At 44.0% G+C, this 23,631-nt stretch overlaps 2 protein-coding genes across 2 annotated transcripts; both read left to right on the top strand.

Annotated features, from left to right (window-relative positions):
• The first annotated feature begins 2,939 nt into the window (after positions 1-2,939).
• LOC146612716 (uncharacterized) lies at positions 2,940-4,028 on the top strand. Its single transcript, XM_085377483.1, has one exon. It carries the CDS (start codon positions 2,940-2,942, stop codon positions 4,026-4,028), a length of 1,089 nt encoding a protein of 362 aa, XP_085233609.1.
• Positions 4,029-8,401: 4,373 nt separating this feature from the next.
• LOC146612715 (uncharacterized) lies at positions 8,402-17,167 on the top strand. Its single transcript, XM_085377415.1, has 3 exons — positions 8,402-8,600; positions 9,392-9,679; positions 15,966-17,167. The coding sequence occupies exons 1-3, from the start codon at positions 8,429-8,431 to the stop codon at positions 17,165-17,167; spliced, it is 1,662 nt and encodes a 553-aa protein (XP_085233541.1). The 5' UTR covers positions 8,402-8,428.
• The last annotated feature ends 6,464 nt before the right edge of the window (positions 17,168-23,631 follow it).

The raw sequence follows: 23,631 nt of genomic DNA, 5'->3' as shown, positions 1-23,631 counted from the left end.
GCTGTGACATTTTGGCGCTTTATTCATCAAATTCAGTCCTTTTCCGGATTAAATACCGAAGAAGCTTCTAAAGTCTGAATTGACATGATGTTCCTACCGTATTATAAGCTTACGTTTGCTAAGCGCGGCAGAAAAGTTTATTGTTAGAACAATAAAGTTTTTGCATTATAACATGATGTAGCTCTGGTTTTTGTTTGCCTGAGTGGCAGCTCGACACTTCTGTAATGCAGCGCTTTTCACAGATAAAAATCATAAAGTGCTTCACAATACTAGGAATCAAAATACAACAAATAACAATGTAAAACAATCAAATACAACATAAAAATTAATTGAAAGCTTGTCTATATAAAAATGTCTTCAGCGTAAAAACAGTAGAAGAGAATTCCACAGCCTGAAAGGCCCGATCACCACGAGTTTAAATGGAGTGCGTGCGGCGACCAGCAGTCTGTGACCTGATGACCTCAGAGCTCGGGACGATGAATGCAGTTTCAGCAGGTCCGATATGCACTGGGGAGCCTGAAAGGTTAGAACTAAAACAAGTAGAAAGACCTTTGCAAAAATCCAAACCGGAAGAAATAAAAGCATTAATAATCATCTGCACTTCAGCCTTTGACACCATTAGCCTGAGTTTTGAGATATTCCTTAGACGATGAAAGCAGTTGTGGACCAAGCGACATCGAGCTGTCAAATACGACACCGAGGTCTCGAAGGCTTGGTTTAACAGAAGCTGAAATGCTGCCTAATTTCTGAGATCATATGGTCGGGACCAGTAATTAATGTTTTATCAGAGTTTCGCTGGAGGAAGTTGTCGTTCACATGGAAGTCCTCGTGTTTTTAAATCTGTCACATTGTGTTTGTTCATAAAACTGCTGCTAATCAAACTGAGTTTGCTGCACTGTGATGGGTTCAAGGGTTCTCCCTCCTGCTGAATCCACTTTAACCTCTTCCCCATTTTTATTTCTCTGCTCATGTTCTACTTAATCAGCTGTCCAGCTGATCGGTGGTGTGGTGAGGAAAATGTGGGCTCCTCATCGATGTTACGGAAAGACAGAGACAGGAGGCCGAGGCCTTTTTGTTCACTTTTATAAAAAGACTTTCATTGTTGTCTGAAGATAACAGTGCAGCTGGACATAGAGGCCTTTTTTTGCTGAGCTCTGTAATCTTGTCAACAGGATCATTTAATGAAAACGAGGAATCTACAGATGCAACATCTGGAATACGGAGTGTGGAATATGTAAACAAAGCAACATAAAAACCAGTTACTCAGCCACTCATCAGAATCCAAACCTGAGAGCCTGACAGCGTCTCACTCAGGTTGAGCTCTGGACTCTGACCAAACCATCGTAGTTGCTCCATTCGTTCCTGTTTCAGCCGTTCTGTTGGATCTTTGTGCTGCTGCTGATGGTCCGAGCTTCAGCTGTGGGACAGACGGCCTCACACTGACTCTAGAACACTTAGACAAGAGTTCACGGTGCACTGAGATCATCGTCCCTCCTCCACCGTGCTGACAGCTGCTCTCAGGTGTTTTTGCTGATATGCTGGGTTTGATTTTGTGCGTTATGGACAAACATCTCCACTTTGGTCTTGTCTGTCTGAAGGATACTGCTCCAGGAGGCTTTCTCTTTAGACAGAAGAGGCCTTCCCCTGCTTTTTTTTAGTCATACTGTCATGAAGTTTAAGCTTAAACCTGCAAACTGAAGAGTCTGAGATGAGCTCTTGGGTCTGTTGCATGCTCTGACCTGTTTCATTAATCTTCTGCACTGCAGAATGATGGACTTTGGTTTATTTTGATATGATCTTATAACCTTTCCAGGTTGATGGGCAGCTGCAGTTTCTTTTCTAAGATCACTGCTGATGTCTTTCCTCCTCAGCATCATGTTAACACACACCTGAATGCTCGAGACCAACAAAACATCTGCTTTCATAGCAAGGCTCACACTGCCAATGATCAGCTCATTGTGAAGCTGGTTATGAGCACCTGGCTGCTGCTTACACACTCAGTAAATATCTGCAAAGCTCTCGTGGCATCTCTAAGGTGTTCTACAGCGTCGTGGAGGAGTGTGACAGCTCCTCTGCATCAGTCCATCAGAGCGCGTGATCAGGCGTGTTTGACACTTTATTTTTAATTTGGTTTCTTCTTTCATTAAGCTAGCAGTAGTTACCCTGGAACAGCAGGTCAGGGCAGACCTGGAACAGGACCTGGAAGCACCTTCCCACCTTTGACGTGACCTTTAACCTGTACAGTCCAACAAATCTGTCAGGTCAAGCTGGTTGCATGAGTGTGCTCACACTTAGACTAATACTTTGATTTAGTCACTGCTTTCAGGCTTCTTGGGTTAATGTCTTAGTTTACAGAGAGCTCACAAAGCATGAAAGCAACCTCATTGTTGAAAGACATCAGTCAGAAGAAAGGATTAGATTTATCCTGGGACACAATGAAGACAAAATATGGGACGACAGTGGCGATGCAAGACCTGCAGCATCACCGAAGGAGCTGCAAGAACTTCTGTTAAGCAGTGACAGCCGTCTCCCTTCATAAGTCTGGACTGTGGGGGATGTGTCAAAGAGGGAAGCCTTTTCGAACAAAGGAAAACATCCAAGCCCGGCTACAGTTGGCATAAAAATACAGTAAGTCTTCCAAAAACATTTTGGTCTAATGAGACCGAGGTTCAGCTTTTTGGCCACAGGTACTTCTCTCTTTGTATAGCGTGGACATGTCACCATATTCAAATGATTTGATTCTGCATTAGAAATACACCAACAGCACAACTCAAGAGCTCTGTACAGACGACTTGAGTTAGTAAAATTTAAGCCTTAATCCAATGAAAACAGGTGAGTTGTAACAACATCGTCCACCATACAGGAGGATGTTGTATCTGTAGCAACCAAACCAGTTTCTGTATCGGGCTGTAAACATATGCATTTTACCAGGGGATTCTATGGTTTATGATTTTAACCAGAGTTTATTTGCTGTGTTTTTAATCATGTCTCTTCTTTCATTTGTTGTTGACACTCCAGACGTCCAACAGCAGCCTGTCTGTAAGGAGGAGGAGGAGGTTCTCCCTGAGCAGCAGCTCTGGAACCAGGAGAGGAGCTCCAGTGTGGAGCAGGAGGAACCAGAAGCTCCACAGATTAAAGAGGAACAGGAGGAACTGTGCAGCAGTCAGGAGGGAGAGCAGCTGGGACTGAAGGAGGAGATGGATACCTTTATGGTGACTGAAACTTATGAGGAAAGTGACCACAGTGAACCAGAAGGAGACAGGGAGCAGCTTCTCTTTGAGAGTTCTGTGAACAACAACAGCAGAGATCAGCGAGCAGAACATTATAAAGAAGCAAGATCAACTAAAACCGTAGAGTCAGAGTCAAAAAAGAAGCATCGGAATAACAATGCAGACAGCTCAGTTATGTCAGAGAGAGAGAGTAACACAGGTACAGGTGTGAAGTCTGTAAAATGTTACGTTTGTGAAAAAACTTTCAAGAAAAAATCTCAGATGCAGATACATTACAGAACGCACACAGGCGAGAAGCCGTATTCATGCAAAACATGTGGGAAACGATTCAGCCAAAACTGCCATTTAGCTGTTCACATGAAGATCCACAAAGGGGAGAAACCGTTCCCCTGCAATGTATGTGAAAAAACCTTCCGAGACACACTAACACTGAAATATCACATGAGGGTTCACACGGGCGAGAAGCCGTACTCATGCACAATTAGTGGGAAAGGTTTCTGTCAAAGTAATAACTTAAACATCCACATGAGAACACACACGGGCGAGAGACCTTACCCCTGTCAAATCTGTGAGAAAAGATTCATTGACTCCTCCACACTTAAAAGACACATCAGAACTCATACTGGTGAGAAGCCGTATGTTTGCAAAACATGTGGGAAAAGCTTCATTCAGAAAAATATTCTGTCTGTCCACATGAGGATCCACACAGGCGAGAAAACACATCCCTGTGAGCTCTGCGGAAAAAGCTTCCGGTCTCGTGAACTCTTGTTAGTCCATGTAAGAACACACTCAAAGTAGTATTTCTGTGAGACTTGTGGGAAAAGTTTCAGTGATCGTGGTGAGGGCACTCAGGTGAGACGCTGTAGTTGTGGGAAACTAGAAAAGGACTCACGTGTAGCAGGTTCTTATTTGATGCATACATTTTTCAAAGTAGAAAAGAAAAGCAGTCCTCATACTGAAAGCACCTTTGGACTGTGCTTCACTGTGATTATGTTAATGACATGTGCCAACAGGATAGAGTTCATGCTAATGGTGAGGTGTCAAGCTGTCCTTTGGATTCTTACAGAAAAGCATCTCATTAAGTAGTAATTTATTTATTTTTTGGGAAATTGTCTATGCAAACTTTTACAGGAAACAGGAAGTGTGTTGTTGCCACGGATTTATCAAATTATACTGTGAGCTGTTTCTTTTCATTTTGAAAAATCTAGTTCAGAATTAGTTGTGAAGTTTGTTTTTGCTGTTTAGCGTTATATTTATAGGCCTGCAGGGTTCAGGTCTGTGGTGTCCTCCTCTGTCTTGTGGCTTTTTACTGGCACAGTTTGTGGGCCATCTTATTGTGACACCTGATTGTTCTCTTATTTAGTTATAGCAGTATTTTTAAATGGTTGTACACAAATTGCATTGCATTTTTATATAAATAGTTGTTTACAAAATTTGTGCATACGTTTTCAACATGTACAATTTATATTTGCATTTCAAGTTATGAAAATAATTCACTAAACGGGTGTGATTTCTATAGTAAAAAATATAACTACTGCTAGGATTTTGTTTTTGTTTTTTATGATTTCAGATCAGTTGTGTTAACACAGTATGTCAATGAAAAAATAACTAAATTCAGAACCATGAGGTTGAGCTGAAGAGAATGATACCAAAAAAGGTCAGAACATTTGAAGGTGACATATAAATAATGTAAAACCAAAAGGAGTCAAAATAGACAATTATATTTTGGACCCCAGAGTGAGAACCTAACAAATCATGAAAAATTGGGTTTAATTTTTGTTTATGAAGGTGCAGATTTCTGACATTTTGTGTAAATGTAAACATGTAACAATGTGATTTTTCTAACAAGGCTACACAGTACATGACATGTTTATGTAACTGAGATGTTTAACCTCCTAAGACCCGAACTCTTCCCTGGCATGCATTTTTAATTTCTTATGCTATTTGGGCTGATTGAGACCAGATGAATGTTAAAACAAAGAATTACCTGATGTATTTTTTTTTTTCACCTGATTTTCGTTTCTGAGAAAAATTAGATCCAAATATGAGGATATTCATTTTAAATCTCGATAGGACAGTGGCAGTGTAATGTCCTCATAAGTGGATATCAGGCCCTTATAGAGAAAACTTTTGTATTTTGGTCAACACAACCCAAAATGTGATGTCCACATATGTGGACGCCAGGTCCTAGGAGGTTAATTATGCAGGCTACAGAAAATAACTAGGTTATAGACTACATTAATGTGAAACGTGTATACTTGCTGCATTTGAATCCTTTTAGCCATATGTATTCAATTCAATTTTATTTACACAGCTTCAAATCACAACAACAGTTGTCTCAAGGTGTTTTATATTGTAATGTAGACGCTACAATAATACAGAGGAAAAGCCCAACAATCATATGACCCCCTATGAGCAGCACTTTGGCAACAGTGGGAAGGAAAAACTCCCTTTTAACAGGAAGAAACCTCCGGCAGAACCAGGCTCAGGGAGGGGCGGGGCCATCTGCTGTGATTGGTTGGGGTGAGAGAAGGAAGACAGGATAAAGACATGCTGTGGAAGCGAGACAGAGGTTAATAACAGATATGATTCAATGCAGAGAGGTCTGTTAATACATAGTGAGTGAGAAAGGTGACTGGAAAGGAAAAACTCAATGCATCATGGGAATCCCCCGGCAGCCTATGTCTATCCGGTTGTTCAGTCTGACGTCACTAGCCGTGTCTGGGCCTAAACTCCGCTGCAGGTCCATATATCAAACGATCACTATGGCATTACTGAGAGTTGAAAAACTGTCTAAAGTCTTTCATCTTTAATAAAATGATCAGCGTTCTGCTCTACCAGGTGTAACAATTGAGTTTAACATCCAGGCATCCATGAAAACGGAATTTATGACATTTAACGGAGTTAGAAGTTAGCAGGAAGTTAGCTCGCTAGCTTCTATCTAAATACAATATAGCATGTCCTGACTGCGGGGTTTTGGAAACAAATTCAAACGTACAGCTCTGCTATCACTTCCAGCATAAATGAAGACAGAAAACTAAACAGCAGTGACGTTTGTAGGGTTACTGAAGTTGGGCTAGCTGGTATATAATGATGTGCTACGTGACCGCTAGCGACACAGCTATGTTAGCATAATATAAACAAGCTAACTTTTTTTCCACTCGATGAAAGTTAACGTGAGTGTTCTCGGTGGTCAGGAACAAATGTAATCGCATGGCAGGATGCTGTAAAAGGACCAAACTTCAGCCAGGAGAACAACTGAGATAATCCATCCACAATACGAGGTTATTCATTCATATACTGCTGCATGGGCTGGGCTGTAGTTACATCCTAAGGTTTTAAAAACTGAGCTTAAATAAATGATTAGCGGTAATAAAAGCCGAGGGAGGTCAACAGTGGTCGCTGACTGTTTTAGGAGCTTTTTGAGATCAAATAGAAGAAAATACATAACATTAAACATGTTAACAACACAAAAGCCATATTAAACGCAGACTACTTTAGACCCGGAAGTAGGATTCGTCGCGTCATCACTGAACAACCGGATTGCAGCATAACTAAGGGAGGATTCAGGGTCACCTGGTCCAGCCCTAACTATATGCTTTAGCAAAAAGGAAAGTTTGAAGCCTAATCTTGAAAGTAGAGATATTGTCTGTCTCCTGAATCCAAACTGGAAGCTGGTTCCACAGAAGTGTACAGCTACGTTCTGTTGTTCCAGGCGGCAGCGTTACGGTTACCATGGTTACAGGGTGACACTCTCTCTCTGCGACTGTGTGTTTCCTGGGTGACAGAGCGCCTTTTTGTTGTTGTTGTTGGGCTAAGCTAATAGGCAGAATGCTACAGGCATCGCCCTAAAGAATGTAGCCTCATGGGCAGTGTAGTCAGTGCTGCAGCGAGAATGGACCGCCATACTCGTTATGTGTCTGTGAGCGAGGGAGGGAGATAAAGGAAAAGTGCGAGCTGTCACGGAGCATAAACGGGAGCTGGAAGCATGTAAATATAATAATAACCACTGCAGCCAAGAAGAGTGCCTGACGAGCCCAGCTGAAAGTAAGCTGTTAAGACTCGACTGTACACCGTGTTTGTGTTTTCCTCTGAAACAATAAGTTCTGTTGCAGCAGCCTTTCAACGCCTCTCTCTGTCTCTCGCTAGCAAAGTTGACCCACACAACAAAGTAAAGCTAATTTTCAGCTACGAGCCGACACGAACCCGACGTATTAGTCAGAGGTCCCTTTACTACGGTTCGGAGCCGCGGACCTTCAGTAATAGCAATAAATCAGGTTCTAGTTCCTCCTGCTCCACACTGGAGCTCCTCTCCTGGTTCCAGAGCTGCTGCTCAGGGAGAACCTCCTCCTCCTCCTCACAGACCTCCTGCTGTGGGACGTCTGGAGCGACGGAAGAAAGAAGTTACTGATGCAACCGCAGAAACATTAACAGGACTTTACAGCATGACTGCATCACTCATGAATGTGGACAGGCACCTGAGTTCACCTGTTTTGTGGTTTAAAAGCCACAAAGACGCTGTGTTTAGAGAAAATGGGTCTCAATTGTTCCCATACTGCTGACACATACGGGATCACTGAGGGTTTTTTCTTCTCCAGCTTTGACAAAAGTCCAGCTGGGATAACCACATTTACTCAGGGTCAGCTTTTCATCCATTTCATTAATAGTAATAAAAATCACACAGCAGTAATACGTCGAAGATCCTGAAGTTTGATCTGATTTCCACCAATGAAGACTCTGAGCACGCCACAAACACATTTAATGAACAGCGTGTGTAATTCCTCATTTATTTTAGACCCACATCAAACAATAAAATAAAGCCGTGTGTTAGTATTCATTCACGTCAGACTCTTTGGTGTTGAGTATATGAATGATCAGTAGTAGAATGGATATGATTCATTATGGATAAAAACCTGAACGAGGCCTTTTCTTTCCATTTTCTCTCCTTTATTATTTGTAACACGCTGTTTATGTATTTATGGCTCAGTTTGGTACATTTAAATAGGTTTTAGGAAGAAAGAAGGACGTTTATTCCAAGCGGAACAAAGTATTTGAACATCCTCCTCCTGCCGGAACTTCAGAGCGGGACATCCGGCGGAAGTAAACATTTTTAAAAGCGGCAGTTTGGTTGTTCCAGCGTGAACTTTTGGAGGCTTTGTGCTGTGTGTGAGCTGAGTGTGTGAGCTGCGGCAGCAACGATGCCTTCAGTTCAGTATCTGAGAGAGTTCATCAACGAGCGACTAACTGCTGCTGCTGAACAAATATTCTTGGAGTTTGAAAAAACGATCGTCCAGTACGAGGAAGAGATCGACCGTCAGCGCAGACTGCTGGATATCACCTGGAAACCCCAAATCAAGCTGCACAGGACAGGTGAGTGTCCCTCTGAGGGAGGATCCTGATCACAGCTCTGCGGGACGTTTCTGATTGTGAGGACTTTTTGGAGATGTGAGCTAACAAAGAGCAAACAGAGGACAGGACTGCGCTGCGCTGCATTCAAACAGCAGGCGCTGAAATCAGCCTGGATTTGAGCTTTTCTCTGACCTGGATCCATCACTCAATCCTGTGAATCGTTTGAAAAACTTTTTGTTTGGCGGTGAAACGTGTGTTTGATGGTGCGTTCAGGTGCACCTTCTAAACTCAGTAATCTAGCCTGAAAAGGTTTTTCCTTGGTTTCCTTTCTTCTTCTGCAGAGCTGTAAAGAGTTCAGTGTTAACGTCATAACAATACGTCTTTTTTATTTCTCCATCAGTGACGTCAGAGTGGTCGCCCGGGCCCTTTGTGATGATGTCACATAAAAGCTAAAGTGGTACACAGCACGTGCACGGTTCCTGTGGTCACATTTACACACGTGTGAGAACAACAAAGTCCACCATGTTGTTGTTCAGAGTCACGGACGCGACTGAAAGAAGTGACACAGAGTTTAATGTGCAGCTCGGCACAGTGACACCTAATATTGAATTTATGAACTGTAGTGGCAGTGCGGTGCTGCTGCTGTGCTGAGGGGGCTTTACCTTCCAGATGTTCGTCTGAATAAATGCAGATCTGAGATCAGTGACTTACAGCTGACTGGACGGCTTTACTCTCACACACGAGCGACGCAGTCATGCTGTAAAGTCCTGTTAATGTTTCTGTGGTTGTGACTTCTTTCTTCTGTCCTCCAGACGTCCCACAGCAGCAGGTCTGTGAGGAGGAGGAGGAGGAGGAGGTTCTCCCTGAGCAGCAGCTCTGGAACCAGGAGAGGAGCTCCAGTGTGGAGCAGGAGGAACCAGAAGCTCCACAGATTAAAGAGGAACAGGAGGAACTGTGCAGCAGTCAGCAGGGAGAGCAGCTGGGACTGAAGGAGGAGCCTGAAGTTCATAATGATCCTGTGCAGTACGAGGAAGAGATGGAGCGTCAGCGCAGACTGCTGGATATCACCTGGAAACCCCAAATCAAGCTGCACAGGACAGGTGAGTGTCCCTCTGAGGGAGGATCCTGATCACAGCTCTGTGGTACGTTTACTTTGAGGCTGCAGGGATGTTTCTGGAGGACAGAAGGTGGATGTGTCTCTGTTTAAACAAACATTCAGCTTTAAACTCACCCGAGGACGCTGCTGTGAGGCAGGGTTGGGGTTTTCCTCTCACACTTCTTACTGGGTACATCACCATGGTGACTGATGGCTTTTTGCAGCATAACTAAGGGAGGATTCAGGGTCACCTGGTCCAGCCCTAACGATATGCTTTAGCAAAAAAAAGTTTGAAGCCTGATCTTGAAAGTAGAGAAAGTGTCTGTCTCCTGAATCCAAACTGGAATATAACAGGACACCGGAGTAAATTCTGGAGCATCTCACACTTCTGATAATCAGCTGTCTGCTTGACGTTTATTCAGCTGTGTAAAAACTTTAATCTCAGCCAAACCGATTTACTCAGGAACAAATAAAATACTGAAAAAGCCAAACAACAACATTTTTAAGTTATCTAAGTGACTCATATATCATGTTTAACCTGAGTAGTGAAAGACGGCGGTGGGTCTGAAAACGATTTGCCGTGAGTCCGGTGTTCTCACGGCTCTAGTGACCTTGCCCCCGGCTCGCTATCGAGCTAGTGGGTAACAGACGTCTCCGAAAACGTCGGAGCACTTTTGAAAATATGCGGTGTCTTGATAAACTGAGCAGATATTTGAGGTTTACACAGCTACATTCTCGCCTGAAAATATGTGAAACGTGTATTTTGTGACCCAGAAAGAATAATAAGAGTAATATTAAAACTAACTAGCTGCCGCCATTGTTGGAAACTGAGCTGGGCCGCGCTATGAATTCTGGGATAGGTTGGGCCACGAAGGACACACCCGACCCATCCTTCAAATCTGGGGAAATGAAGGGTGTATTTGGAGGGGTCTCTAAATTTGGACAGCCTTCGTCACGTCGCTGTCATGTGATCAGAATCAGAATACTTTATTGATCTCTAAGGGAAATTAATCGGTCTACAATTGCGCCCTCGGAAGGATGCGGCACCTAAATTTGGACACTGCTTTTTTTTTTTTTTTTTTTCTTCCTTGGCATTTAACGGCAGCTTGTAGATGCAGTGCTGCCATCTTCTGTTTCAGTTCGTTATTGCGTTTTTCAAATCCTACTTATTCCTGATTCTTTCAGGATCTTACAGAGTTTCCAACGACGCATCGACTATTAAATTAGTCGTACACAATTTTGATAGTCGACTGATCGTGGCAGACCTACTGTAAGGTCATTAAGAGTTGATTCTGTTCATCTGGACGTAGCGTTTTGTGGGAGAAACGTTTTATCATCATCAGGTGACGTCTTCAGTCTCAGCTGACTGCAGGTTTCAATCTTATAAACAGGACATTTGCATAATGACTGAAACCAGCCCACTGAAGGACAATGGGCTGTGAGGTCAGTTCATTAATCTTAATTATGCAAATTCTCATGACTGATCAACAACCACTGAACCACAAAAAATTACCAATAATCATCCCACAGATGTAATATTATCTACAGCTACTCTTAGTACCATTGATGTTAAGTTAGACTCTTTTCCTCTAATTGATCTTTCTGAGTTAACTTCAATAATTACTTCCTCCAAACCATCAACGTGTCTTTTAGACCCCATTCCTACAAAACTGCTCAAAGAAGTCCTGCCATTAATTAATTCTTCGATCTTAAATATGATCAACCTATCTCTAATGATCAGCTATGTACCACAGGCCTTCAAGCTGGCTGTAGTTAAACCTTTACTCAAAAAGCATCTCTAGACCCGTGTGTGTGTGTGTGTGTGTGTGTGTGTGTGTGTGTGTGTGTGTGTGTGTGTGTGTGTGTGTGAGATAAATACAGTTTAAAGAGGTAGGGGTGTTGGTTGCATTGAAGTATAAATAGAAATACGATTTATGGACATTACACCTTATTTATGGGTGTTGGCGGTGCACTTATCCTCCAGTCAGGGTGGAGGTAGGGCATGTTTGACAGCCTGTGGGTAAAAACTTCTGTTGAGTCTGTTTGTTTTTGACCTGATGGACCTGTAATGTTTACCAGAGGGAAGGGGGGGGGGGGTCCTTGATGATGATGCTGGCTTTCTGCTGAAGTCTGCCAGTATAAATGTCTCTGAGGGGGGTCAGTGAGGTGCCGATTGCCTGCTCTGCTGCCCTCACCACCCGCTGCAGTTTCCTCTTGCCCTCCATGGTGCAGCAGTTGAACCAGAGTGTGCAGCAGGAGGTCAGAAGGCTCTCGATGGTGGAGCGGTTGGGGTTAATTAGCAGTCTCTGGGGTAACTGGGCCTGACGTAGTTTCCTGAGGAAGTACAGCCTTTGTTGTGCTTTCCCTACCTGGTGGGAGATGTTTGTGGACCAGGTGAGGCTGGCCGAGATGTGGACTCCGGGGAACTTTCCACCTCCTCCATCAATGTAGAGGGTGGAGTGCTCAGTCGATTACCATCTCCTTGGTCTCGGCTGTGTTCAGATGCAGGTTGTTGTCGTCACACCATCGCTTCAGATGCTGAACCTCCTCTCTGTAGCTGAATCATCGCTGTTGTCGATCAGTCCTATGATGGTGGTGTCAGCAAATTTTATAATGGTGTTACTGGTGTGGATTGGTGAACAGTTATGGGAGAAAAGTGAGTATAAGAGGGGACTGAGGACACACCCCTGTGGGACACCTACATTCAGAATGAGGGTGGAGGAGGTGTGCTCTCCCATCCTGATGTTCTGGGGTCACGCAGGAAGTCCAGTATCCAGCTGCACAGTGAGCTGCTGAGTCATGAGTTGCTTATTAACCAGTTTGTGGGGTTGGACTGTGTTGAAGGCAGAGCTGGTCCACAAACGGCATTCTCACACAGGTGTTGCTACTGTCCAGGTGAGGGCTGTGTGAAGAGCTGTTATTATGGCGTCCTCTGTCGACCTGTTTGCCCAGTATGTAAACTGGTGTGGATCGAGGTCTGCAGGGATGGCAGCTTTAATGTGGGACATGATGAGCTGTTCAAAACATTTGGTAATTATGGCTGCTCAAGCACGTGGACGATGGTCATTCAAGCAGCTCACTGTGTTCTTGGCCACTGAAACGATGGTGGCTGACTTAAGGCAGGATGGTACTACAGACTGTAGCAGTGAGAGGCTGAAGATGGTGGTGAAAACCTCTGCTAGTTGGTCTGCACATGCTTCAAGCACTCTACCAGCTACACCGTCAGGACCAGCTGCCTTCCTCACGTTGACTCTGCACAGTGTGGCTCTGACCTGATGCTGCTCCAGCTGGATGGGGGCGTCGTCCCTCTCTGTAACGGCAGGATGGGTGATGGTGTCCCTGTTTCGTTGGTTGAAGCAGATAAAGAACTGGTTTAGGGTTAGGGCTGGGCCATATCATACCGTTCACGGTAATAGTATAATGTTGGGCAACGATAGGAAAATGAAACATGGAGATAGAATATGGGTAAAACGTGCATGCGCAGTGCCTTTGTTTTCATACGCACACGGCGGCGACGCAGAAGGAGAAGAGCGAAAGCGGATCATTGAATGAAACGATGAACCAGAACTGGTTTGTAAAAATGCTGCAGCTTCACTGGTGTGGAACTGGTTTGGCTTTCGTCCATCAGATATACAACAAAGCACTATTTTTGGTAGCGCATGCTAGCGGGCCGTCGTTATTACCGTGTTGTTTGGAAAATACGGCGCACTTAAAATCAATCCTTTGATTTTTCTGAAAGTCGACAGAGCCCCTTATAATCCCGTGTGCCTTATGTTTGAACTCTGGTTGTGTTTACTGACCTCGAAACGATTTTATGTGCACGGCGCTCGAAAATCTGTCAAATGTTTCAGTACGACTTTGCTGAGCTACGAAGCCGCACCGCTTGATGGATTGTTGGAGCATTACGGCTATCGTAGGCGGAGCCTCGCGGAGTGATACGTACTAGAGATATCACGAAAGCACCTCACAAAACTTGCAACACGCCGTAACTCACCTCAGAACGTTAGCACGTCGGCGCAGTATGCATCACGTGATAGAGCGGCGGTGGCATGCGGGACCTGTCGGTGGTCTGGATAGCATGTGGAGCTTCGCTAGCAACCCGGCATTTCATCTCCGACAAAGTTATCCCGAGAGAAGTAAAGCAAGTGTGCAAGTCCATCTCTGAATGTAAAGCATTCCAGCGTTAAGCTTAACAAGCGACTGCCTCTTCTTGCTGCTACTTCAATCATGAAACTGCTTAACGATCAGCTGATCGGCTTTTCTGTCACGAGTCCGTCTCTCTTGTTTGTTTTTGGCCCACTTTGCACCAGAAAGAGGAAACCAGCGGCTGAACAACAGCAGCACGTTTAAGCTTGATCAGCTGTTGTTAGAATGTATTTAATATTACTTTCTACTCCAGGATCTTTTTCTACAGCTGACGTAACTGTGCAGGGGCGGATCTAGCAAAGTTTAGCCAGGGGGGCCGATAGGGCATTAACAGGGAAAAGGGGGCACAAAGACATACTTTTCTTTCTTATTCTCATTTAAAAGGTCGAGCTTTTAATAAATAATTATCTGACACCCAAAGTTTTAATTTGATGTAAAATGTATAGAAGTCCATTACTGTATATAGTGACTATTAAGTCTAATATATATACCCTAGTAAGCTATAGTACTTTTTCCTTTGGGAAGGTACCATCTGTGCAGTCTGCAATTTTGTTGAAGAAAGATGTTGAATCTATTTAATATTTCTTGAAAAATAATTGATTTCTGTGCATTTTTTTTCACACTGCATCAAATTAAGGTTGATTACGTCGATTAAGCATCATGAGGTGGAGCGTGAGGGGTGGTTCCCTATTTTTTATTTATTTATTTTTGTTGTTGCTGGGAGTTGGAACCCTATTAGTTAGGTTGCTTAATATTTATGCTAAGTACTCTTTAAAATACCAGAATAGGGAGGATGGTGCAGGTTTAAGTTTATTAGATTGATCAGTATTGCTGAACTATGAAATATTTTTTTTGCATACAGGTATAACAGAATAGCTTTAGTGTAGTTGTTGTTTTAAACTTGAGTATGAACTTATACAAAATGCAGCAAGATATTTAAAAAACAGTTTTGTTGATTAAAAAACACTATATCGGATTCATATCGGTATCGGCAGATATCCAAATTTATGATATCGGTATCGGACATAAAAAAGTGGTATCGTGCCATCTCTAATACGTACTGTGCTTCAACATAATATTACCGTACTGTGTGTATAACCTTTTTTAAGTTTTGTGGATATTATACATGGTTATGCCGAGGATATGTCGGCCAGAGAGCCCAGGAATCGAACCGGCGACCTTCAGGTTACAGATGCGCTTCCCACACATGTTGGTGCAGACTTGGTCCAGTGTGTTGTTTTCCCTCGTCAGAAACGTTTTTAATGAATCCAGGCGGGACAGATTTCAGGTTTGCATGGTTAAAGTCTCCTGCCACGATCACAGCGCAGTCTTGTAAGTCTTAACAAGTTTACAAAGAGTGACCTTTGACCTTTAAATGTAAATGGACGGCCGAGTCTTGTCTCGTGGAGGTGGCTCTTCTGTGTTGTGCCATGCATTTATGAAGTGGCTGTTTGGTCTCTCCAATGTAGAGGTCTGAGCATTCCTCGCTACACTGTACAGCAAACACCACATTGTTAAGTTTGTTTAGGACTTCTGTCCAGTTTCTGTCGGAGTGTGTTGCTGGGTGTGAAATACACTGGGATGTCATGCTTGACAAAAACTGGTTCAGAGGTGAAACGACTTTAAGCAACTTAAAGAAGTCCAGACGCTTTTCTCTCCAAGCTACTTAGATGATGTAAAGTGTTGTGTCATCAGCATAAAATTGAAACTGTACTTCTCAATGGTGGGGAATATTTGTGAGAGTAAAGGGAGAGATTGTAAATAAGAGGAGTCCCAACACTGACGGTTCTGCTGTGAACGAGCTGTTTTGTGTCAGATAGGAAGGATGTAAAATATCGTAAAGCTGTGTACGTGATTCCAATACTGGCCAGTCATTCTAACTGGAGAGGATGGGAGATAGGGTTAGGAGCATCACTGCTGATAAGAATGGTGATAAGGTTGGTCCCAGCTCACTGGTGATGTCAGCAGTAGCTGTTTCAGGACTGCTCCTAGAATGAGAAGTTGATCAAATGCCTTGTAGAGCTTATTGAGAACTCAGTAGGCCCGGAGCTGAGATGCTGTCTGGGTGATGCAGAAGTGTTTATGAAAATGGATAGCATAATGAATATATTCACCATTTTCATGTATCCGATTTTTCTCTCCAGACGTCCCACAGCACCATATCTATGAGGAGGAGGAGGTTCTCCCTGAGCAGCAGCTCTGGAACCAGGAGAGGAGCTCCAGTGTGGAGCAGGAGGAACCAGAAGCTCCACAGATTAAAGAGGAAGAGGAGGAACTGTGCAGCAGTCAGGAGGGAGAGCAGCTGGGACTGAAGGAGGAGCCTGGTACCTTTATGGTGACTGTTGTTGAGGAAGGAGAGCACAGTGAACCAGGAGGAGACGGGGAGCAGCTCCTCTGTGATGACTCTCCTCAAAGTGAAAGCACAGATGAAGAATCCAGCAAGTGTGAAGAGTCAGGGTTAAGTGAAACTGTGACCTCAGTGCCAAAGAAGAGGAAGAAGCGAGACAGACGTCAGGATGATGTGGAGAGCTGGACTGTGTCAGAGAGTCCCTGCAATGCTGCCACAGGTAGAGAGTCTGATGTTTGCCAAAAATCCATCAAGAGTCAGGCCCAAAGAAAGAAACCCAACACTGATGTGAAACCCTATCCTTGTGATACATGTGGGAAAAGTTTCAGTGATAGAAGTACGTGGAAACGTCACCTTAGAACCCACACAGGTGAGAGGCCATATCCCTGTGATATGTGTGGGAAAAGTTTCAGTCGAAGCAGTCACTTGTATGATCACATGAGAACTCACACAGGTGAGAGGCCATATCCCTGTGATACATGTGGGAAAAGTTTCCATAAAAAAATGAATTTATCTATCCACATGAGAACCCACACAGGTGAGAGGCCGTATCCATGTGACACTTGTGGGAAAAGCTTCAGTCACAGCAGTTATTTGTATAATCACAGGAGAACCCACACAGGTGAAAAACTGTTTGCTTGTAATACCTGTGGGAAAAGCTTCAGTGATAGAAGTACCTGGAAACGCCACCTTAGAACTCACACAGGTGAGAGGCCATATCCCTGTGATACATGTGGGAAAAGTTTCAGTCGAAGCAGTACTTTGTATATTCACAAGAAAACTCACACAGGGGAGAGGCCGTATACTTGTGATACATGTGGGAAAAGTTTCAGTCGAAGCAGTACTTTGTATATTCACAAGAAAACTCACACAGGTGAGAGGCCGTATACCTGTGATACATGTGGGAAAAGCTTCAGTCAAAAAAGTAGCTTGATGTGTCACAAGAAAACTCACACAGCTGAGAAGCCAGAGGCTCATAAAACATTTCAGTGTGAGTAGGAATTTGATAGACTGCATGAGAACTCTCACAGGTTGTTTTCCAGAAATATCTGTCTTTTATGCTGTATTCCTGTTTGTGGTCACTGTTTTATTTGAGACTCAGAATCCCTCAGAATCTTCCCCACTCGCTGTCTGAGGAGGGTGCACAGTATCCTGCGGGACCAACATCACCCTGCGCGCCACCTTTTCCATCTGCTGCCCTCAGGGAGAAGGTACAGGTCTATACAGGCCAGAACATCCAGACTGGCCAACAGCCTGTATCCACAGGCTGTGAGGCTCCTGAACTCTCTGCCCCCCTCTCACGGACAATAACCATATCCAACTTCTTAATAGCAATGAACTGGTCTGCATTGGTGCATCATATCTTTATTCTCTTCCCCCTCCTGCCCCCCCCCCCTTTCTTAAATAGATAACTATCATATCTGATATCATATCTCACAGTACAATAATATTGAATGGGTTGCATTGTTGTATTTTGTCATGTTTCTCAGGTCTTTGTCTGAATTTCTACGAACATTATTGCTAAGGATTGTCTTATTGCATTGGAGTCACACTGGGTTAAATATGTACACTTGGGTTTTAAGGGGTATTTATTATTTTCTTCTTTTTTTTGGGTTGTATGGAAGCCCCAAACGCAATTTCATTGTTCTTGACAATGACAATAAATAAATAAATACTAAAATACTAAATACTCTGGCCCTTTCTGCCTGCTTTAGTCTGTAATGGTCTCTTTAGAGCACGTTGTTTCTTCTCATGCATTCATTTATTTTTTGATTTCATCCACTTGTTATTGTTTCAGCCTTTAGAGGTGATCCTAAAAACCTGCATCCTGATGTATGTATGACACATATTTTGGTTTACAAGGTTACAAAATTTGCAACTACACAATCTGATTTACAAGTACAAAATAAAAGTTCAGTTTTTTTAACTTTTCTCACGCAGCTTTATTTGCAGAAACCCCGTGTTGCATGTAACTTAAAGAAGTATATGTCTCTGGCCATTTCACTTTTAATCTCATCACGTGGTGTTATCTGGCAGTGCTCTTGTTTATGCTTAGATTAAATCTCCAGGGTCCATGCATACTCGCAGTTCTTTAGTTTTGTTCCATTTCTCCATGCACAGCATTGAGTTCGGTTCTTCCACTTGTTGTGATGAGCTGCAACTGTGACATCCTGTCCAGCTCTTTTTTTTTTTTTTTTTTTTTTTAAGACGATCCCTAAGCGGAGCTGGGACTCTCCGTGGAGCCTGGATTAGCGGCTTCGCATCATCTTTCAGCTGGACACTGTACAGTGGTTTGCAAAAGTATTGGGCCCCCTTGAACTTTCCCACATTTTGTCACATTACAGCCACAAATATGAATCAATTTTATTGGAATTCCAGGTGAAAGACCAACACAAAGTGGTGCACACGTGAGAAGTGGAACGAAAATCATACATGACTCCAAACATTTGTTACAAATAAATAACTGCAAAGTGGGGTGTGCGTAATTATTCAGCCCCCTTTGGTCTGAGTGCAGTCAGTTGCACATAGACGTTGCCTGATGAGTGCTAATGACTAAATAGAGTCACCTGTGTGTAATCTAATGTCAGTACAAATACAGCTGCTCTGTGACGGCCTCAGAGGTTGTCTAAGAGAATATTGGGAGCAACAACACCATAGAATAGAATAAGGCCGCACTTCAACTTTTGCATGAGTGTATTGCACTTCTTCGTTTTAACACCAGGGGGAGCTACTGTTGATCAAGGCAGTTGCTCCACCAAAAAGGACAATCACAGAAGAAATTTACCCCAAGTTACTAAACAGGTCAGAACCAAAGAAGCCAAAGGTAGAAAGTGAGTGCAGAAAATTTCAGACACGGTGGGAGAGTGAAGATTTCTTCAAAGAACTCAAGTGTGTCTGTTTGATCTGCACTGAGACTGTGGCAGTTATGAAAGAGGATAATGTGCGACGTCATTATGAAGCCAAACATCAGGCCTGTGCATCCGACACTGGTGCTGAGCCAGAGCAGACATTAACTCTCCCGCAGGGTCAGCAACAGTATTTATCTCGTGCTCGAAAGGTCCAGGAAAAGGCTCCGATAGCCGCTATGAGGTCGCCCAACTCATCGCGAGACATGGCGAGCCTTTTTCAGATGGAGACCTCATAAAACACGGCCTCGTTAAAGTCACCGAAATAATGTGGAAAAAGTGCAGAACTTCAACAACGTCAGCGTGTCCAGAAATCCAGTCGTGCGACGCACTGAAGACTCGTCAGCCAACATTAAACTGCACCTGTCTGACAAAGCTGTGCTTTTGATTTTGACTCCATCGCAGGCGATGAGAGCACCGACGCCACAGACGCCGCACAGCTGCTAATTGTTGCTGGGAGTGGACGAGAGCACGAGCGCCTTAGGTGAGTAAAAAATATATTCCACAGTACCCGTGTGTTAGGTGCAGGTACACATGCTTCAAATATCAGTAATGCGCATCGATTCTGTCACTACTCTGCTTTTGTGCACCACTTTCTTATCTGCGTTTTCCTTGTTAACACACAGAGCACACACCGCTGTGCACAGCGCACGCAGTCAGCTGATCTCATCTGATGCACATCTGCTCCTTGATCAAGTGACATTTATCCGGGTTTTTGGCACGAGTGGCGTCGGATCAGCACCGCAGCTGGACGGCCCGATTTACAAACCCAGCGCAGCTGATACTCACCAGAATAATCTGCTAAAATGATGCACTCCTGTTATTAAGCCCAGTTCAGTCTGTTAATGTTGATAACTGTTTCAAACGGACGTTAACAGGTGCGTTGCTGAGCCTAATAACTTAAATAACAATGTTATTGGGAGTATATGCTTCATAACCTGAGTGCCTCTCACTTTCTTCTGCTTTATTGTGTTCAGTTTTTACATTTCCAGGAGACACTGTGCCCACAAAGAAAGTTGCACCTCCTTCCCATAAGCAGGACACTGTCAGGGTTCATGTCTGCCACCACATGGCTTTCAGGAGTAGGGATGGGTATTTATACGATTTTCACGATTCCGATTCCATTTTCGATTCTGTTTAACGATTCGATTCTTTATCGATTCTTTATCGATTCTCTTTAAAAAAGGAGAACACTAAGGTCGATTAGCTCAGAACTTTGTTTTATATCTTCTCTTTGAACAAGATAGAAATTTAGGAGTAACATGGCCTTACAAACCCAACAGTGAGATCTTAAGAGATCCAGCCTGCGGCTCTTCAATGGGGTGTCACAGGGTCCCCGGGAAAAACATTGTAAATGTAAAATAATAAAATAAATATTCTTCTGTAGCGATAATAAAGTATAACATAAATTATTCTGTAGCAATTACACAAGAATATCCAGAAATGTCCCTGCCTACAATTAAACACATTCACTTACCGAAAATCATCTGCTGTGGCAAACGGCTGCAAGCCTTTGACCACAAACTGAGTCACTGCTCGGTGACATTCGTCTATCCTGCCTGAAAGGAGACGCTGCCGGCAGACTGCAGCGAGAACTGCCAGCATCTGAGCCAGACTCTGTCTGTCTCATCATGGTCACTAAATGCACAGTAATGGCAGGTTTTGTAATAAGGCAGATCGCGCTAACATAATATGCACTGTTATGCTGGGCTTACGCTGTGCGGCTTTTTGGCCCATTTTGAGCCAATTTGTCAGTCGTGCGACCGTTTTGGTGATCGGCCCGATTTTGGCCTTAATCGTACGACGTGTAGTATACGTGGGGTAACGAGAAGCGATTTACACCTCAAGACCAGCCCCCGATCATCAATCGCTTGGTCGGTTGGTTGAAATCCTCACGACCATCGTGAGGGTGTCACCGCAGCTTCTCACACTGCTCACGTGCAAACATATAAATGTCGGTGAAAAAGATGGAGCAGCGCGGCTGTGCAGCGTGTGATCTGGACACAAGCAATGGAGGCACAACTTGTAGAGCTTTGGAAAGCTCATCCGAGCCTTTTTGATGTGGCATCACAAAATGATCACGACCACAACAACCGTGAAAATAGTTGGATCTACATGCTGCTCAATCACAGCTGATCATGTTTTTCATTAGCAATTTAGCAAAGTGGTGTGTCTGTGTGAGTGAAAGACAGAGAGAGCGACATAATTTCTGTTATAACCTTCATGTTATGGACGCACAGTGTGAGCGCTCAGGTCGCATCAGAGCATCGGGCGGTATAGTGTGAGACCTGCATCGTGACCTATGAACTTCTAACCCCTGCGAGTCAATCGTGCAGTTTGAGCAGGAGCTGAATCGCGCGACTGAAAAAAATCGCACAGTGTAAGCCCAGCTTAAGTTGATTATTTACCTGCCGCATTAACGGCAGAGGACGTGCAAACGTTACCGCTGCTGCTCGGTTGAGATTCACGAGTCCGGAGCAGAATTAAAAACACGACATTCATTTAAGGTCATCGCGTGTTTTGTGAGCAAATGCTTTTGCATATTCGTAGTGTTTCCTCCCTTAAATGAAACATCTACTTGCAAGTATTGCAAGTTGTCCTGTTGTCATCCGTTCTCGTAAAGTATAACCAAACTTTTGAGCCGCTTACGCGCCGTGTTTCCTGCCAGGTAAATGACGCTCTGCAACGTGGTGACGTCATTCGGGGCGACTGGAATAGATAAAGGAATCGTTTGCAAAAATGGCAAACGATTCCAAGGACTTGAAACAGTGGGAACCGGTTCTCAACAAGAACCGGGTTTCGATACCCATCCCTATTCAGGAGTACATTGGATTATCTTTGCTGGTGACACATTCTTCTTCATTTTCTTTTTAACCACAGCTATTTTCACACTGTCGTGCACTGCAGTGACACTTGTTCCATTAAATGCCTTTGCATGCTGCGAAGCTAACTCACTTGCATGACACAGTCTTTCTGCTTCATCCACAGTTGGTTCGGCACGTCTGAGCAGCCGTTCTCTAGTCCGTTTGTCGTGGATCACATTCACAATTGGATCACAGACCACAGAATTTTTTTACCCCCCAAAATCACATGACTGTGCTTTAAGCTTCAGATCAGTCACAAAGCAATCAAAAGTGTCTTCTGGTTGCTGCATCTGAGATCAGAAGATGTACCTATCATATACTGTGTTCTTCTGTGGTCAACTTTTCAACCGCTTATTTCTGTCACCAACTTCCTCGAACTTGAACGTGTTGAAGACTTCAGCGGTGTGAGGACCAGCCACCGTGAGCAGCAACACAATTTTCCTGGTGTCGGGTTCAGAGTCCAGTCCCATGGCAGCCATATACAGCTTAGACTGATGAACCGAGACTGGTGTCCACATCCCCACTAGTTTCAGCCCTTCCAGTGGATTCAAACTTTCCATCTTGAGCAGAACTTTATGTACAGGCTACGAACAGGATATAAATATGAAAAACTATACAGAAATCTGAGATATACAGTTATACAGAAATGGGAACTATGCAGGTTATAAACAGTTGTAGGATTAAAAATTATCATATTGTACAGAATGATTATTTACACAGAACTATACAGCAGTGCAGTTAAGATAAGTGAGGGTGTAGATAGTTTCTACAGAGGCTATATAAAGTGCTGGTGGTTGTGAGTGGTGGTTCAGTCCATGTTATTATTGTGTGTTTGAGGGTACAGTTGTCCATTGTGTGTGTGTGTATGTTCAGTCCATGTGTTAACGTGGGTCAGATGTCAGGAGGCAGAGTTCAGGAGTCTGACAGCTGTGGGGAAGAAGCTGTTCCGGTACCTGGTGGTCTTAGTCCGGAGGCTCCTGTGGCGCCTCCCAGAGGGCAGGAGGGTGAAGAGTCCATGTGATGGGTGACTGGGGTCTTTGATGATTTTCCCAGCCCTTTTCAGACACCGCTTCCTGTAGATGTCTTTTATGGCAGGAAGTGGTGCTCCGGCGATGCGCTGGGCAGTTTTCACGACCCTCTGCAACGCCTTCCGGTCCGAGGCAGAGCAGTTCCCGTACCAGACTGGTCTCATCGTTGTCACTGATGAGGCCAATCACCGTGGTGTCATCTGCAAACTTAATGATGGTGTTGGAACCATCAGCAGGTCTGCAGTCGTGGGTGAAGAGGGAGTAGAGGAAAGGGCTCATCACACAGCCTTGTGGTACACCGGTGTTCATCGTGATTGTAGATGAGCAGCGGTTATCCAGCCGGACATGTTGGGGGCGGTTGGTCAGGAAGTCCAGTAACCATTTGCAGATGAGGGAACTGATGCCCAGGTCTGTCAGTTTCCTGATGAGTTGTGAGGGGGGGATTGTATTGAATGCTGAACTGAAGTCTATAAACAGCATTCTGGCGTAGGTGTTGTTGTTGTCCAGGTGTGAGAGGACAGAGTGCAGTGCGATGGAGACTGCATCCTCTGTGCTCCTGTTCTGGCGGTATGCGAATTGGTGGGGGTCCAGGGTGGGGGGGAGACAGGATTTGAAGTGTGCTAGGACCAGCTGCTCTAAGCACTTAGTGATGATTTGCTGATCTG

This window comes from Diplotaxodon limnothrissa, linkage group LG18, assembly GCF_057381915.1.
Source record: "Diplotaxodon limnothrissa isolate DT_005_m linkage group LG18, D_limnothrissa_male_GT1.1, whole genome shotgun sequence".
In the NCBI taxonomy this organism is placed as follows: Eukaryota; Metazoa; Chordata; class Actinopteri; order Cichliformes; family Cichlidae; genus Diplotaxodon; species Diplotaxodon limnothrissa.
This window is presented reverse-complemented; position numbering and strand designations above follow the sequence as displayed.

Excerpts from the sequence above, each read along its gene's own strand:
- LOC146612715 (XM_085377415.1), top strand. The coding sequence starts at position 8,429 with ATGCCTTCAGTTCAGTATCTGAGAGAGTTCATCAACGAGCGACTAACT. Across the intron at positions 8,601-9,391 it reads AATCAAGCTGCACAGGACAG|ACGTCCCACAGCAGCAGGTC; the intron begins GTGAGTGTCCCT and ends TCTGTCCTCCAG. Across the intron at positions 9,680-15,965 it reads AATCAAGCTGCACAGGACAG|ACGTCCCACAGCACCATATC; the intron begins GTGAGTGTCCCT and ends TTTTCTCTCCAG.
- LOC146612716 (XM_085377483.1), top strand. The coding sequence starts at position 2,940 with ATGGTTTATGATTTTAACCAGAGTTTATTTGCTGTGTTTTTAATCATG.